At 52.8% G+C, this 17,505-nt stretch overlaps 1 protein-coding gene across 3 annotated transcripts in view; it reads right to left on the bottom strand.

Annotated features, from left to right (window-relative positions):
• The window catches only part of LIMK2 (LIM domain kinase 2), a 55,648-nt gene continuing 38,754 nt past the window's right edge, over positions 612-17,505 (bottom strand). For 2 of the 3 annotated variants that reach the window (XM_005670864.3, XM_001926065.6), the window contains 13 exons: positions 17,383-17,492; positions 16,643-16,831; positions 15,214-15,319; positions 14,695-14,891; positions 13,124-13,310; positions 12,214-12,300; positions 10,913-11,044; positions 10,619-10,675; positions 8,406-8,471; positions 7,084-7,258; positions 6,347-6,402; positions 4,898-5,055; positions 612-2,342 (listed from right to left, as the gene is read on the bottom strand). In XM_005670864.3, the coding sequence (XP_005670921.1) occupies positions 2,198-2,342; positions 4,898-5,055; positions 6,347-6,402; positions 7,084-7,258; positions 8,406-8,471; positions 10,619-10,675; positions 10,913-11,044; positions 12,214-12,300; positions 13,124-13,310; positions 14,695-14,891; positions 15,214-15,319; positions 16,643-16,831; positions 17,383-17,492 (1,665 nt within the window). In that variant the 3' untranslated portion in view covers positions 612-2,197. Of the gene's footprint in view, positions 2,343-4,897; positions 5,056-6,346; positions 6,403-7,083; positions 7,259-7,401; positions 8,472-10,618; positions 10,676-10,912; positions 11,045-12,213; positions 12,301-13,123; positions 13,311-14,694; positions 14,892-15,213; positions 15,320-16,642; positions 16,832-17,382; positions 17,493-17,505 lie in introns of all 3 variants that reach the window. The other variant, XR_002338596.1, reaches the window with a different exon arrangement.

Below are 17,505 nucleotides of genomic sequence, written 5' to 3'. Positions count from 1 at the left end.
ATCAGATCCTAGCCATGTAGGTGGACTCAGCTTTGGGAGAAATCACCTTTGGGTAAGTGGATGTATATTGTACCCAGGACCCACCAGCCAGATCACGTCATTGCCCAGCTGTTACCCCTCCCTGACAGGTCCATCTGCAGAAGCAAGAAGAAACAGGTCTTCTCTTGAGCACTTGCAGGGAAACAAGACAGGTGGGGTGGCTTGCACGCATTTCTTCGCATTGTGAGGGTGGCCCAGCCCTGCAGGACCTCCTGGCTGTGGGCGTGCATGAATATTACAGGAGTGTACAGCCTTGAAGAAATGACTTGGCCAGGAGGTGGAAGTCAGATCTGCTGTGAGGCCTGCGCTTCCTCAGGTGGGATGTGCCTATTCTCCAGGCAGGCTGGTGTCTACATAAGGAGGGGGATCAGAACTAGGGAACACAGGAACTCAGGAACAGAGAGGCCAGCACACCCTCCACATGCATCTCCCTGAGCCAGGCATATGGAGTTCTGGGCCGGGGATGGGATCCTTAACCCACTGTGCTGGCCCAGGGACTGAACCTGAGTACCAGGACTCCAGCCATTGTGCCACAGCGGGAACTCTTGCAGGTCACTTTATCACTCTCCGTATTGTCAGTTATGTTAACTGCTTAATTTATTTGGTCTGCTCAGTGGCCCAGCTTGGGTCCACCACTCCCACCCACGTTTGCTGGGGACACTGAGGCACAACTGGCCACACGATGCTGACCTCGCTGCTGCTGGGAGCCCAGGGCTCAATGCTACAGCAAGCTTGCACACTCTACACCTAAGTATGGTCTATACAGCAAGAAAACTGGCCAGAGATGACATTCTAATCCCACAACTCATCAGGCCTATGTACAGTATTTCACATATCACCCCACAGATAAAACATAAACAACACGATCGTTTTAACAGCAACCGTTCTCCCGGATCACTCCCACCCACCTCCTCCCCCCACCCCAATACAACCACCACACACTGCAGTAATACCCCGAACCCATTCCTAACTTGTTAAATATGGTGCAAGGTCACACTTAGGAGGCAGCAAATCTATTTGTGGTGAAGACCCCCCAGCTCTGGAAGTCAGGGTGGAGGGTGCCCCCAGGACTTTCTGGCACCTGCAGCTGTGGCTCAGCAGGCTGAGGACAGCAGCCGAGGAGCTGGGCCAGCCAACAAGGGAGGTAGAAGCCAAAGAGCCCAGCATGGGAGCTGTCTCCCCCAGCACCTCCACTCTGGGGCTCTACCACCACCTCTACCCCCCAAGGTGCTGCCTGGATGAGACATGGAGGGGTGAGCAGCGGTGTGGACAGGGCCAGGAGATTGCTGAGATTCCCACATCCGCCCCAGATGAGCCACACTGTCCTCCCGAACCCGCAGAGCCAAATGTCTCAGGCACCTGGCTGGAGTGCCCACCAGGGTGTGACAAAAGCCAAGACACTAGGGCTTTCTAGAGGGCAGGGCCTCTTCCCTTTCTGCATGTGTGGCTGACTGCTTGCTTGGAGGCAGAAAAGATGTGCCTAGAAGTTCCCAGCCAGGCTCAGCATCATAGTCTGCTGTTCCCCGTGAGCCTGGGAGGCGACAGAAACCAGCCCTTCCCACAACTCCTGGCCAGATCCACCACACACTAACTGAGGGGCTCTCAGACCTCTGCCCTCAGCCTTGTCCCAGGGGAGGCGGGACGTGGCGTGGGAGGGGGTAGCACCACTGTTGCTTTACGTCCTTGCATTGCGCTCTCTCTCCTCCATGCTTCCACATGAGGTCCTCCTGCTCCCAGCTGGACCGGAGGCCTCAGGGCCCATGCAGGTTCACCTGGGATCCTGCCCAGCAGGCCCAGGTCGCGCTGATTAGTGTAAGCAAGAGCTCCCTGAATCCACTGCTGGGGAGTTCCCGAGTGGTCATGAGTAACAGATTCCTCCTGGCACATGACCAGGCTTATTTTTTTCGTTTTTTTCTTCTTCACAGCTTTCAGGCGAGTGTTGGATTTACAGACGATAACCAGGCCTCAGAACATGCGGAGATGTGTTTCCCTGGTGCTGGGCCCGCTCGCCTCCTAGGGAGGTAGTAGAATGGCTTGTTCTGCTTCTAAACAAGCTGCCAATCCACGAGACGCCCGGATGGCCCCGCCCATGGCAGGGCTGGGCGAAGAGGGGGCAGTGGTGGCTGTGGACGCCCCCCCGCAGGGGGCTCGGCCAGGGCTAGGGGGGCGAGTCCCGGATCAGGCCGTACTGCAGGCTCACAGTATGGTCTAGTTCCTCCAGCTCGGCTGGCAGCGGGATGCCCAACTCCCCCAGGTACAGGGAGAGGGCCTCAAAGGAGTCCTCCAGTTTTGAGAATGCCGGTCTAGAAAGAAAAGGAGTGGAGACAGGTGAGATGTGGGCAGGGCAGTGGGATAGCATAGAAGGCACCCAGGCCTGTGGCTCAACCCTTTCCTAGTTTTGTGACCTTGGGCAAGCCCTTAACTTTGTACCTCTGTAGGAATTAGGGGTAATAGAACTGCATGGGTTGCTGTAAAAATGGTGGATAATAACACTGGGAGAGGGCAGATCAGAAAGGAAAGTCTTGGAGAAAAAAAACCACTCCCAGGTCTTGGAGACAATGCAATCATCACAGGTGGGAGTGGACTAAGTGCCCCCTTAAGATCCTTTCTAGTCCTCAGACTATTTCCACATCACAGATCTGCCTAGACTCAGCAGCTCTTCTGGAAGTAGAAGTGAATGCCTGGCTCCTAGCACCCTGAAACCCGGCATCTCAGGCTCACTCCCCTGCCTCCTCCTTGTTTTTGCTTAAACATCTTGTCACCTTTTCAGTGAAGCCTCCTCTGATCACCATATTTAAAGTTATAACTTGCACCCTAAACAGTCCTCTTTCCCCGGCTGAACTCCTTCTTCAACATGTTCAACAGAGTCTGTCGTATCTACAGTTTACCACTTCCCCTTGTTAGAACGTGAGTCCCCACAGAGCAAGTGCCTTGGTTTTGTTCACTGCTGCATCCCAGTGCTTGTGAACATGCTCCTGGCACATGGTAGGCATGTGGCAGCATTGTTTGAATGAATTGACAGACCTTGATAATGACTGAGAAGGGATATTAGCCAACAGATTCTGTGGAGCTTCACATTTTCTCCTTATGCTCTTGCTCTAGCATTACTGAAGGATTTTCGGTCCTTTGGCCTACGAAGAAAAAAGGTACAGAGCCTCCCACCAGCAAATCCCAAGTCTAAAGTGGGCCTTTGGAAATCATTTAAAAAATATAGGATGTAAGCCAACTGGTTATCTTGGGGGTTAGCACTGGGGAGAGTGTTGAGTAGCATGCTAGCTAGGAGATTTTAGAAAATGCATACTTCCTGTGCTATATATTTTGGTAATGTTTTGCTTTTTTTTTTTCTTTTTCTTTTTAGGGCTATACCTCTGGCATATGTAACTTCTCAGACCAGGGGTCGAATTGGAGCTACAGTTGCCAGCCTATACCACAGCCACAGCAACACAGGATCAGAGCCACATCTGTGACCTATACCATAGCTCAGGGCAGCACCAGATCCTTAACCCACTGAGTGAGGCCAGGGATTGAACCCGCATCCTCATGGATACTAGCTGTGTTCGTAACCCGCTTTACCACCATAGGAACTCTCCAATTTTTTTTTTCTTTTTTTGGTTTTTAGGGCCACACTCACAGCATATGGAGGTTCCCAGGCTAGGGGTCAAATCAGAGCTACAGCTGCTGGCCTATACCCCAGCTCACGCCAACGCCGGATCCTTAACCTACTGGGCGAGGCCAGGGATCGAACCTGAAACCTCATGGTTCCTAGTCAGATTTGTTTCCACTGCACCACAACAGGAACTCCCTGAATTTGTATTTTTTTAAAGAAAGAATTTTTGATAGCAGAAACACAAATATTTTAGTTTCCTAATGCACAAACTTGAACTTTGGTGATAATGAAGGCTACAACCTAAGAAGAATAAAGGGAATATTAAAAAGATTTCTCAGAGTTCCAGATCTAACACTCAGATCTGACGTGGCTGTGGCTGTGGTGTAGGCCGGCAGCTGTAGCTCAGATTCCACCCCTAGCCTGGGAATCTCCTATGCCGTGGGTGTGGCCCTAAAAAGCAAAACAAAACAAAACAAAACAAAAGATTTCTCTAAAGGAAAAAATTGGCTAAATGCATAAGGATGTTCACTGTAGTAATACCTATTGTAAGAAGAAACGGGAAACACCCAAACATTTACATTAGGTATATGTTCATACAGTTTCCTACCTGAATTTCATGTAGCCAACAAAAGCAATAATCTGGAAGATTGAGCAATAATGAAATGCAGAGCAAAATATAAAACTTTTCTCTATTTGAGGAGTTCCCCATTGCGGTGCAGCAGAAACAAATACGACTAGGAACCACGAGGTTGCCGGTTCCGTCCCTGGCCTCACTCAGTAGGTTAAGGATCTGGCGTTGCTATGGCTATGGTGTAGGTCAGCAGCTGTAGCTCCCATTCGACCCCTAGCCTGGGAACCTCCATATGCCATGAGTGCGGCCTTTTAAAAAAAAAAAAAAAGCAAAAACTTTTTCTCTATTTGAGAGATTATAACTATATAAAAAAAGTGTGTGTTTGGACATGGAAATATGGAAACATGAAGACACTTATTCTATTAGCACTGTATATGTTTGGGTGAATTTCCTTCTGTTAAAATTACTTTTAATGGCTATCTCTGGGCTTCATCCAGGAAACTTACTACAATGCCCTTGTCTCCCTTCCCCTAACCGGTCTGTCGGAGTGGTCAGGTGACCAATAGCTATATCCTTGGGCTCAAGGCCCAGCCCTGTGCCTAGGAAGGGCTTATAGATGCTGAAGGCCAGGCTGAGCACCCCAGGATTGTGCAAGTTGGGGGAAAGGAGCAGATTCCAACCTGCTCTCGGGCTCCAGTTTGCAGCAGATGGCAGCCAGGGGGAAGAAGGCCGGGGGGCAGTCTGTGGGAACAAACTTCTCCCAGAAAAGCTTCACGTTGAGGCCAAAGTCCAGTGTTCGGGGCAGGCAATCAGGATCTGCATACACCTGCCCAATGATCTGCAGGTGAGAACAAGGGGGTCAGGAATGGATTATGGATGGTGCAGCCACAGACAAGAGGGAGGGACAGGACTGGAACAATTGTCAGAAGAGGGAGGTGGACTTCCCATAATGGCTCAGTAATAATGAACCCAACTAATATCCATGAGAATGCCTGTTTGATCCCTGGCCTAGGTTAAGGATCTGGCATTGCCATGAGCTGAGGCACAGGTCGCAAATGTGGCTCGGATTCCACACTGCTGTGGCTGTGACCAGCAGCTACAGCTCTGATTCGACCCCTCGCCTGGGAACTTCCACATGCCACGGGTGTGGCCCCCCCCCAAAAAAAAAGAAGGTCAAGGTAAAACCTGATGCTGGAAAGCTGCTCCCCACCCCCATCTCTCCAAATCTTGCTAATGCAGACTTGTTGCAGACTTGTCTCTTGACTGAGAGCCTGGTTACTGAGGAGAGTGTGGAAGAGGCCTCACTGCAGCAGAAGCACAATGTTCTAAACTGGCATCTGAGGTGGGGGGGGCAGCTTCCACACACCCCACCCTGCCCTGCTGTGTCCCCTTCTGTCTGTGTTTCCTGCTAGAGTTCAGGCCCTGAGAAGTGAGGTGCTGGGTCTGATTCACATCTGAAACCCTTTGGTGCCAGCCCATTGCTTTGTAAGTAGTAGATGATCAACTGATCTGTTAGAGAAAATACTTTAAAAACCTTCTTTCATTATTCCAACTGTCCCTTGTCTCTTATACCCCCTACCGCTTTGTGGGAAGTACAGAAGCCTTTGATCACGTGTGCTCAGTTGACTGAGTGCTTCAAGACATACTGAGCTAAGCTCCCGATGGCATGAATCTCTCCAGTGAGAGGGGCACCAGGCCCCTCTCAATGCCTAGTGCTGTGCCTGATAGGCTGGCACTTCTTGGAATGGCTAATTTTCCTTGTTGGGCTGAGGTTGGGGGCATCCCCAGGGCCTGGGGCAGGGAGGCACAGAGGGAAAGGCTGCCTCTGGCCCAAGAGCTGGACAAACAGTTGCCAGACCAACCTCCTGCCCTTCCTGGTGGAGCTCCGAGTCCCACCTGCCCCTTCCTGGCCGTGTGACAGACAGCAAGCCTCTGCCCCCTTCCCTGCCTCAATTTCCTAACATGAGAAAATTCCGTCCAATCCTTCTTATGGGATCAATGAGACACAATTGTGTCAATAGATCTGTGATAAACTGTATAATCCTCTGCCTGTGTTGATATTATAGCATGTGACTAAGCCTGAGGTGGAGGAGCCCCAGTTCTGGCGGGGGGAGGGGGGCTGAGCTCACCTCACAGAGCACGATCCCAAAAGAGAAGACATCCACCGTCTCATCATAGCTCTTTCCTTGAGGAATGAACACAGGACAGCAGGCTGTCAGGTTTGGTTCCTTATCCGCTCTGCATTGATTCTAGAGCCAAGCCAGGCCACGGCCAACACCAGGCCTAGAACAGGTTCTGAGGAGGTGCCCCAAAGGCTGCCCAGGACAGATCTTACACAACAATACCGCTCAGGATGAAACTTCATGGGAGAGTGAGTGAGAACTGGACAGGGTTCATTTGAAATCTGCTGCTGCCAGCTGTGTGTTCCTGGGCAAACCCTTGAACTTCTCTGGGCTGCAGACTCCAGAAAGGGTTGTAATGGGACCATTTCTGAGGCCTCACTGACTGGGGAGGTTCAAGAATCTCAGCCAGCACCTCTAGCTGGTTTGAGAATCATACACTGGAGGCACCGCACTTCACTTCTCAGCATGAAGCCAGGAGAAAGTACAGTAAGTAGCCTGAGCTCTCTGCTACCCGGAGGCACCATGGTCAGACTTCACTGCAGGCCCAGGATGGGGCACCGGCCAACTCGCAGGCCTGAGCTCAGGGAGGAAGGCCTTTATGAGGTCTGGTCTAGCAAGGGATAAAAACCACCCAGCTCTCAGCTCTGGGTACCTGGTCCTACACTTCACAGGCCTCCCCTGGGGCCCCCAGGGCTCTACAGCAGGATGTGGTCCCACCTCCCCTCCAGGGCATCAGAACTCACCGTTCAGCATCTCAGGGGCCATCCAGTAGGGGTTTCCCACTACCGTGTAGCGCTTCTTGCGGTCACTCTTGCGTAAGGTACGTTTCTTGGTGGCGGCCTTCTCGACTGAGGGCTTCTTCCGCTCCTCCACTATGAGCCGTGACAGCCCAAAGTCAGCCACCACCACAGTCTTGTCCTGGGAGGACAAGGGCCAGGTCAGGACTTGGTGGGGACATTCTCAAGAGAAGCCACTGAGAAGGGGAGAAAAGGAGTGTAGCAAGGGGTAGTCTCAGCAAATGCTTGCCCCTGGCAGATGGGGCTCAGCATTGGTTTTCTCACCGTCTGCTCTCTCCACATGGCAGATCCCCAGACCCAGGGGTGCACAGCAGAGGCCCTGGAGCTGGGACGGGTAAGGCTCTGGGACCTGGAAGGAGGAACTTGGAGGCAGGACAGAGGATTTCTTTTGTTTTGATTTTTTCTCATCCTGCCTTGTTCCCAGAAAGATTTAAGGCCATGGCTAGAACCAGGATAAGACAGGGAAAGATGAGGTGGAGGCATTCAGTGGGGGGATGTGGGGGAGATAAGCTCTTCAAATAGCTACAAGGCAGTCATGTGGAAAAGGGATTAAGATTGTTTGGTGTGAGTCCAGAGGGCACAGTCAGGGCCAGTGAGTGGACACCCAGGAAGCCGCACTGTAAGGCAACAGGAGGAGTAACTTATAATAGCCAGGACTGACTGGCCAGTAGGAGGAAGTGACTGGAAATTTATTAGCTCTGTGGCCTTGAGGATTCAGGTGTCACAGCTGTAATCGGAGTCCTCAGTGGCTTTTACTACCGCAGGGGAAGACCAGGAAAAGGGACAACATACAGCTAAGGAACTTCTGAAGTCCCTTGTGACTGAAGGATTTCAAAGGCTGCCTTTGGGAGGAAGCAGACTTTACTGTATGTGTCAGGGGGGCCCCCAGAAGACAGAGGAGGGCATGGGAGGCAGCAAGAAGGGCAAGAAGGAGCCCTGGCCATACTTCTGGTCTAGAGCAGGACAGGAGGAGTTCCCATTGTGGCTCAGTGGTAACGAACCCAACTAGTATCCATGCGCTACCCAACTGGTATCCTGGCCTCGCTCAGTGGGTTAAGGATCTGGCGTTGCTGTGAGCTGTAGTGTAGGTTGAAGATGTGGCTCAGATCTGGTGTTGCTATGGCTGTAGCAACTATACCTCTGATTGGACCCCTAGCCTGGAACTCCCGTATGTTGTGGGTGCGGGGAAAAAAAAAAAAAAAAAAAGGCAGGAGGGGACAGTTAGCTTCCCTAGTGACAGGGAAGTGGCCCAGAGTGGTGGGACATACCAGCTTGATGAGGCAGTTGTGTGAGTTCAGGTCCCGGTGGATGATGCACATGGAATGTAAATAGGCCTGAAACAGAAGCACAAGCTGAGGTCAACAGCCAGTAAGTCAATCAGATGCTGACTTCTGCAGGCCACAGAACCCACTCTCCTCCCAGGCTGTCACTACCCAGCTTCAGAACCTAACTTGGACTCCAGAGTCCTCCCGCTGTCACGCCCGTGTCCTAGGGCCAACAGAAAGCCAAAGGCTGCCTGGGCTTCCTCTCTCTCTACTGCCATCTCCTGTCCCAACTCAGTAGCTGCTCTGTCCTGAAGTCTCCAACTCCATTGGGCCCTGGCCCTTGTGTGCCCTCATCCCCTCGACCCACTTCACTTAGACTCAGGCTACCTGGGTGCACTGCTCCTGACCCCTTCACACCCCTTAGCCTCACCCCAGTCTTGGCTTCAGCAGCCCTGGATTCTGCTGTGGAAGAGGAAATGACCTGCCCGTGGACCAGCAGGCTCTGTGCTCCTGACAGCCCTCTCCCCAGGAACTCAGCACCCTCCTCACTCTCTGTCGACACTTCAGCCTCTCCCCTTCTTACCCAAGTGTTTATTTGCTGTTCCCCAGCTCCAGGCCTCCACTTCTGGCTCTTGTCACACTGGAGCCACTTTGTCCCTTTTCCTTCCCCAGCCACCGCCCCTCCCCAGCCCTGCAGCACTGCTTCCACCTCCTGGGCTCCTGGAGTTGCTCTTCCGGGCCTGCATGTCGTTCCCTACCCGGAGGCTGCCCACACCTCTCCTGGGCTGACCTCCTTCTCCTTCCAGCCTCCCTAGTGTCAGCCCTTCTCAAAGCCACCTTCTCTTCACGGCTGACCCCCACTAACCACCCCATTGCAGCCTCGGCAGACACCTATCCCAGCTCTTCTCAAACCTGTTTCCGGACCATCACTGCCAACCTCCCCCTCTTTCTGGTAGACGCCACCACCATTCTTCTAGGCACTTCAAGACTCCCCAGTTTCCCCCAACCCCATATCCCTGTTCCCTCACTGCCAACCAGTGTCCATTCAGACTTGAACTTGCGTCCTGGTCTCCTGGCCCCATGGATGTACAGTAATTTAGGAACCTGAAATGCCTCATCGACCCCCTGCCCTGAGTTCTCTCAACTCTACCAACTTTCTTGCTCAAAAATCTTTTACATTTGTCTTTTGGGGTTCCTAAATAAAGTGCAGACTCCTTAGCCTAAAATACAAGGATCTTTTTTTTTTTTTTTTTTGCTTTTTAGGGTGCACCTGCAGCACATGAAAGTTTTCAGGTTAGGGGTTGAATTGGAGCTGCAGCTGCCAACCACAAGCACAGCCACAGCAACACTGGATGCAAGCTGCATCTGTGACCTATGCTGCAGCTCACAGCAGCACCAGGTCCTTAATGCACTAAGCAAGGCCAGGGATTGAACCTACATCCCATGGATACTAGTCAGGTTCTTAACCTGCTGAGCTACAATGGGAACTCCAAAACACAAGGATCTTAATGTACCCAGTCTTCATGGACCCTACATGATGAGCAGGGATTAAAATATCAGGCCTGGGGGTCAGACTGACTAGCCCACCTAGCTCCACCCTGTCTGGCCTCAGCTTCTCATCTGGAACCAGGGCTATCTTGAGTACTAGTCCCTCAGCTTGGTGCCTGGCCTGAGAAGGCACTCAGCAACTGTCACCATTCCCATCGCTGTGACTGGCATCATGCTTTCCCAGGTCAAACAGTCTATTTCCTCCTCTCTCCTCCCAGGTCCTGGCTGCTGACATCACCCCAGCTTTGGGGCCTCTCTGCCAAGAGGAACTTTTATCTGGTTCTGACCCATCCCTTCAGGGTTTGACTAGGAGACAATTCCCCTTCTCTGATTTCCTAGGCGGTGATGTTCTCTGCTTGCTCCAAGAGCCCTGGATGCCCCTGTGACAGCAGGGCCCAGCCACCTGTGCTAGTCTGCTTCTCTACTTTGCCTTGCCTACCTCTGTGTGCCCTAGAAGATATGGAATTCTTTGAGAGTAGGGTTGTGAGCTGGGAAGAGCCAACTGGGGACAATTTCACTGGCAAAGAGAGAAGCTCAGTGAATAGCTGCTAAATGGCCTGGCACATGCAAGTTATCCAGGACGGAGTACCTGCCTGCAATCCCTGCCCCTTTCCTGACCCTGACTCCCAATACCCTGCTCTGCTCCCAGGCTTGTTGGCAGGACTCACCATTCCAGAGGCGATGCCTTTGGCAAATCTGACCTTCTGCTGCCAGGGGAACGGGTCCTGCAGGATGGGGGAATGCCCATAAGAGGCTGCTGGGCCATCGCACTTGTGGTCCAGGCCCCGTGGTCACCATGATCTGCCAGGAAACCCTCACTGCTGGTGCCCAGCCCCGCCCAGCATGCCCCTTTGTATGCAAAGCAGTGGGCCCCTGGCCATCATGGCTCCAGGATAGTGGTGACACAGATGTCCCACTGACAGCCAACCCAGGGTCCAGGACTTTGGGGGTGCAGCGCTCACCACGCTGCGCAGAAAGTCCTTCAGTGTGCCCCCCTCGATGTACTCAGTCAGCAGGTTCAGCTTCTTGTCCTTGTACAGCACACCGATGAACTTGAGCACGTTGGGGTGGTCCAGGCTGCGCATCACCTTCACCTGTGAGAGGGGAGGCCAAGGAGGGTGGGTGGTTTACTTCTCACCTCTTCCCTCCAGGGGGTCAGATGGACATATGCCACCATGTCTCACACCTCCTATCATGTGCTAGGGTGGGCTCCCAGGCCTCACCCTTGGGATCCTGCCTTTCTAGGAGCTACATCTGGGATCCTGTGAAGTAGGGGACCCATGAGTGAAACACGCCTGGGGGCAGCACCCAATGGAGCAACTGAGAGAGGGAGTGAAAACCATACGGACCCTCAAGGGCACCAGGCTCCCTCAGCAGGGAGCTCAGTTAGTCATAGCATTGAGTTGTGGTACAAGGGTGTTTTCACATTTATCATCCCACACTCCTGAGCTCCTCTGAACCACTTCTTCCTGTACCCAGCTCCTGCTGTCTTTAGTATTTGTTTTTTTCTTTTTCTTTTTGTCTTTTTGCTATTTCTTGGGCCGCTCCCGTGGCATATGGAGGTTCCCAGGCAGGGGTCCAATCAGCACTGTAGCTGCCAGCCTACGCCACAGTCACAGCAACGTGGGATCCGAGCCGCATCTGCAACCTACACCACAGCTCACGGCAATGCCAGATCGTTAACCCACTGAACAAGGGCAGGGACTGAACCGAACCCGCAACCTCATGGTTCCTAGTTGGATTTGTTAACCACTGCGCCACGACAGGAACTCCTTTTTTTTTTTTTTTTTTAGTATTTGTTACACAAATAATTACACTGTAATTTACGGGGGCAGGCATGTTCCTATAGTGATCTTTTCTGCTCAGCCTTAAAAATGTGACTTCAAACTAAGTTTTCATGTTTTTTTCTTTCTTTCTTTCTTTTCTTTTTTTTTTTTTTTACCTTTTTAGGGCTGCACCTGGGGCATAAGGAAGTTCCCAGGCTAGGGGATGAATCAAGGCTGCAGCTGCTGGCCTACACCACAACCACAGCAATACCAGATCTGAGTCACATCTGTGTCCTATGCTGCAGCTTTTGGCAATGCCAGATCCTTAACCCACAGAGCAGGGCCAGGAATTGAACCCACATCCTCATGAATGCTAATCGGGTTCTTAACCCACTGAGCCACAATGGGAACTCCCTAACTTTCCTCTTGAAATCACTTTTTAGTTAAGATCTTCTCTTTCCAACAGTGACACCTGAGCCCGACCCTCACCTCCTTACCTCAGTCAGGAAAGTCTTCTGTGTCTCCTCATCACACCGAATTAACTCCTTCATGACCATCACTTTGCCTGTGGCTTTGTGTGTCACCTAAAAGGAGGGCAACTGTTACTGGTGTAGAGGCCAGAGGCAGACCTTGGCAACAGTGTAACAATCTATGCAACTGACTGTCCCATGCCCTGGAGGACACACTGAAGTAATCAGCTGGATCAGACTGACAGAGTCCATATGCGGAAGACACAGCGTGGGCCACAGGGGACTCAGAGGGGAGCACACCTCCTCCCTGGAGAGCTGGGCATGCACAGAGGAGAGGCGAGAACCCAGAAAAGGGATGTGTGGGAGGAGGCAGGAGGGGACGCTGCCAAGCCAAGCAGGGGCTCTGGTCATCTGACACAGGCGCCAGTTCTGTGGGGGAACAGGAATCTCAGGGCAGGAAGGTCAGTGCCACAGACATGCACCAGGGAGCTGGCTGGGTCAGGAGCGAGCTCTCAGCCCCACTGCCCCGAAGGCTGAGACACATGGCTTACCTGACCCCCCCTCCCAGCTCTCAGCAGAGGAGGAGGAGGAGGAGGAAAGAGAGAGAGAGAGAGAGAGAGAGAGAGAGAGAGAGAGGTTAGTCCCTGAGACTGTTCAGCAGGGAGGCAGGAGCCACTCCCAGCACCGAGGCCTCTGGGCACCTAAAAACACCCACTGACTGGAGGTGGGAGGTCTCAGGCAAGGTCCCCACCCGGGGTTCCAGGTCCACCAAGCTCAGGTCAGCAGCCACACTGCCCTCAGTGAGGACAGGGGTCGGGGCCTCACACCATCACCTCCAACCAGGAGGGAGGCTGGGTGTCTTGCTGGACGTCAGGGGAGGCTAGGTAACGAGAAAGTGAGGGAGCAGAGGGGCAGAGCAGCCACTACCTGTGCTCACCTTGATGGCCTGCCCAAAGAAGCCCTTCCCCAGGACCTCCCCGTGGATCAGGTCACATGGCCGGAAGATCTGCTGCGAGCAGCTACTGGAGCATCGCAGGGATTCGGAGCGGCTGATGTCACGGCTGAGCAGGAGGGGCTCCTTTGGGGAGCTGGGACCAGGGGACTTGGAGATGCTGTTACTGCGCCTGAGGATGAGGAAAGATGGGGTAGGGACAGGGCAGGGAAACCTGGAGGCCGGAACTGCATGGCCACCCTGTCTGCTCCAACGTCTACATTTCAGATGCTCCATGGGGGTGGGGTTCTAACATCAGACAGATGTGCCATCTGAGGGCTGCAGACACCCATGGTCTATAAGCATGGATGGTAAGATCACACTCCGGGTGAGAACCCTGAGTACTTCTCACCTGAGATGACTGACCAGCCTCTACTAGCTGACAGCACTGTTGAAAGAAAACCACCACCTTCCATGTCTGCCTGATTCAAGGCCCTGACGTGCGTATAGCGAGAGCCCAGTACCACTCAAAACATGAACAAGTGGGATTTCAGACCTTTTGCACACTTTGCAGTATTTGTCTGCATTTCGCAAATAACAGTAACAAGCATGTACAGTTTTTATAGCAATAAAGCCAGTATATTTATGACATATTTTAAAAAATGAGAGTTGCAACATTTATTTCAGGTTTTCTCTCTCTCTCTTTTTCTTTTTGCAACACCCCTGGCATGTGGACGTTCCCAGACCAGGGGTCAAACTTGTGCCACAGCAGTGACCAGAACCACTGTGGTGAAAACACAGGAGCCTTAGTTGCTATGCTATGCCATCAGAGAATTCCTTGTTTATGTCATTTTTAAAAACAGCTAGTAATAGGGAGTTCCTGTTGTGGCTCAGTAGTTAACGAATCCGACTAGGAACCGTGAGGTTGCGGGTTTGATTCCTGGCCTTGCTCAGTGGGTTAAGGATCCGGCATTGCCGTGAGCTGTGGTGTAGGTCACAGACTCAGCTTGGATCCTGCGTTGCTGTGGCTCTGGTGTAGGCCGGTGGCTACAGCTCCAATTAGACCTCTAGCCTGGGAACCTCCATATGTCACAGGAGCGGCCCTAGAAAAGACAAAGAAAAAAAAAATCCACAAAAAACAGCTAGTAATAGTAATGGTTGGTAACTGTCACTTTGACTTCCTAAAGAAGGGACAATAAGGTTGAAAACGTGAAACAACTTACATTCATCTCTTGCTTCCCAGTTTTCAACCTCCTTATTTACAATTATCAGTCTTATCTGTGCCCTTTCTCCTGCCTCTGAGCCCCACACATCCCCCAAAGGCCATGCTGTCCTTCAGGGTCCAGCCCAGGAGTTCAGTGGACAGAGCCTGATCCTCTGGTTTCGAGGGAAACCTGGCAGACAGCTGGGTCAGATCACGCACAGGCCCTGGCTATGAACTGTGATCTCATAGGTCAGCATAATCCTCATAACCTGTCCCTGGCCAGCTGGTTCCCTTCCACTGGCCTCTGAAAGCCAGCTCCACTCTGACAGCTGGGCACAGAGACAGTGCAGAGCCAGGGGAGGGGAGGGGGCACCTTAGGGAGCGTCTCCTTAGTGTCCCTTCCAGATTCTCCTTGGTGTCCAGGGGGCTAAGGGTGTGGGAGTGTCCAGCATTCTGCATGTGGGGAGAGAGCCGTGCATCCAGCCGCAGCTGGTCCAGGCGCTGGGAGACGGGGTCATGTTCAATCAAGAGCTGAAGCGTCTGGCTCGTCTGGCTAATGGCATCTTCAACCTGTGGCCAAGAGTGGTGTAAGTGGGCTCCACAGGCTGTCCCGTCGCAGGCCACCCATGTTAGCCTAGATGACCCAAGCACAGTGTGGTCTCCAGCTGCCAGTAGCCACACAGTGCCCTCTGCCTGACAGCCTGCCAGTGTCCCCACCTGGCAGGCCTTCTCAGCTGCCCTGGGAACATGCCAGGCTGACATGGGAGGTCACCAGTGGTTACAGGCTCAGCGGCAAGATGAAGAGGGATGGGGGTGGGGAAAGGGAAAGGCCATGGCCTGATTCTCCTAAGGGTCTGTTCCATATCCCACCCCCACAGGATACACACTGTACCTCCTCCACGCGGAGTGTGCGGACGGGGGTCCCATTGATCTCCAAGATGCGGTCTCCAGGGTGGATGGCATTGCGGTTGTTGGGACTGATGTGCATCCGGTTGACCCTGGGCCAGACAAGAGTTGAGGCAGGGGGAAGGCATCTTAATGTGCCTGACCAATTTCACTTGTGCAGGGAGGGCTCACCAGGCCCCAGACCACTGGCAGGGAAAGGCCACACCTTTCTCAAGGTGCCCAGTCTCAGTGAAGGGCACCCCCACTCATCCGAGGCCTAAGGCAGAAACTTGGACCCTTCCCATCTGGAGCTCCCTCACTGCCCCCCAATCTCACCATCCTGAAAAATCCTCCATCACCATAATTACCTAAACTTTCCAATAGCCTCCTAACTGGCCTCTTCAGCTCTAGGCTTGCTCTTCTTCTGGCTGACTTCTACACCAGTGATCCTTCTAAAACCTGACCTGAGTCACCTTGTTGCTTAAATCCCTCAAAAGACCTACTGGGTCTTCATAATCCAGGTCCTCCATGACTTAACAGCCCCCTTCTGGCTATTCCCAACCACCCAATTTACACCAGACTCAGCCACAGATCCCACCTCTGACCTGAGCACTGTTCCCTTCACTGTAAAGCCACCCAATGAGGCTTTACAGCAGACCTCACCTACTCCTGACTCCCCAGCCCTTGTGCCTTCCCCCTCTGCTGCAAACACCCAGGGCCCAGCACACAGTAGGTGCACAATCACTGCAGGGTTGGCAGCCACAGGAGCCTCATTACTGGCATCAGATGGACAGACTCTTTCTCCATCTTGTCGCTGGCCTGGACCTAGGGTGGAGTCTTAACCTCTTTCTCCTCCTTCCTTCATTCATTCACTCAACTAAAAAATAATAATCTATGCACACCCACTACATGTTAGGCACCATTCCAGGCCCTGGGCATGCACTGAACAAGACTAAGTTTGAGAAAGGACTCGTGGGGAGGACAGATGATAAACATAACAAAGCCAGATAATTTCTTTTCTTTTCTTTTCTTTTTTGGCCACCCCAGGTGAGGGATTAGATCTGAGCTGCGACCTATGCTGCAGCTGTGGCAACACCGGATCCTTAACCCACCATGCCAGGCTGGGGATTGAACCTGTGTCACAGTACTCCCAAGGCATCACTGATCTCGCTGCACCACAGTGGGAATTCTAAGCCAGATAATTTCAAAGAGCAAACATGATCTGAAACTTCAGCGACTTTGGCGTTAAATATCTGGCAGGAAGCAGCCTGGCAGGGAGAATATTAAGTGCCAGGGCCCAGGGGCAGTGACAGCACAGCAAGCCCAGGGGAAGAGACAAGATGAGGGTGTGGGGAGCTCTGCTAAGACTCTGGCACTCTGAGCTCCTCGAGGCCCATCCGTGGACTCTGCTCAAGAACCCCGTCCCAGACACTCACTCCTTTACTTGCACAGTGGTGGCGTAGTTGGAGCAGGCACTCTCCACAGACACTGAGAAGCCCCGCCTGCCCTCAGTGGTGGCCGGCAGGGAGATGTGTGTGACGGAGTAGGGCAGCTGGTCCTGAACAGACTCCGTGGACAGCCTCTCAAACATGGGTGCCAGCACCACCTCGTTGTGGCACTTCCCACTGGGGAGAGGAGCAGAAAGGGGACTCAGGCCCTGGAATCCCACCTGGAAGCAACCATGTGGCTTCCAGCCATAACCCCATGACCACCATTCTGGCTCTGACTCTAGCTAGGCACTCAGAATGGGAGTCTGGGTTCTCCGGAGCAGGCTGGGACTGGGGCTGATGGGCCTGGGTTCTCTCTGCTCTGCCTCTGATTTACAGTAAGAACCGGCCTCAGCCAACTGTTTCTGTCAACAGAGGCAGCTGGACCTAGGGAGTTCTAAGAGTCCTTTGACTTCTCTGAGAGCACCCTCCCAGCCATTCTCTCCCTCTGGGAAGATTGCAGGGCTGTGTCGTTACTCCAACAGTAGGAAAGGACAAATGGCAGAGAGACGTTAACTGTCTGAAAGACATTAACCTCTGACAGCTTTCAGAGCTAGTTAAGAGCACCTCTGGGACAGGAATCCTGTGCTCTGACACCCTAGGAGTCTTTCTGCTCAGCTCACACTGTCACCTGCCCCCCTCTCTCTTGGCTACTCTAGGGCCCCATTGACATGGGGCCGCCATCTTACCAGTAGAGGGTGGCATGCTGCACCAGGGCATATGCATCTCCATCCTCAATGATCACCTTGCAGCTCATACAGGCAAAGCACTCTGGGTGGTACTTGAACTCCCCGGCCACCTGTGAGCAGGTG

Source organism: Sus scrofa, chromosome 14, assembly GCF_000003025.6.
Source record: "Sus scrofa isolate TJ Tabasco breed Duroc chromosome 14, Sscrofa11.1, whole genome shotgun sequence".
NCBI classification, from domain to species: Eukaryota; Metazoa; Chordata; class Mammalia; order Artiodactyla; family Suidae; genus Sus; species Sus scrofa.
This window is presented reverse-complemented; position numbering and strand designations above follow the sequence as displayed.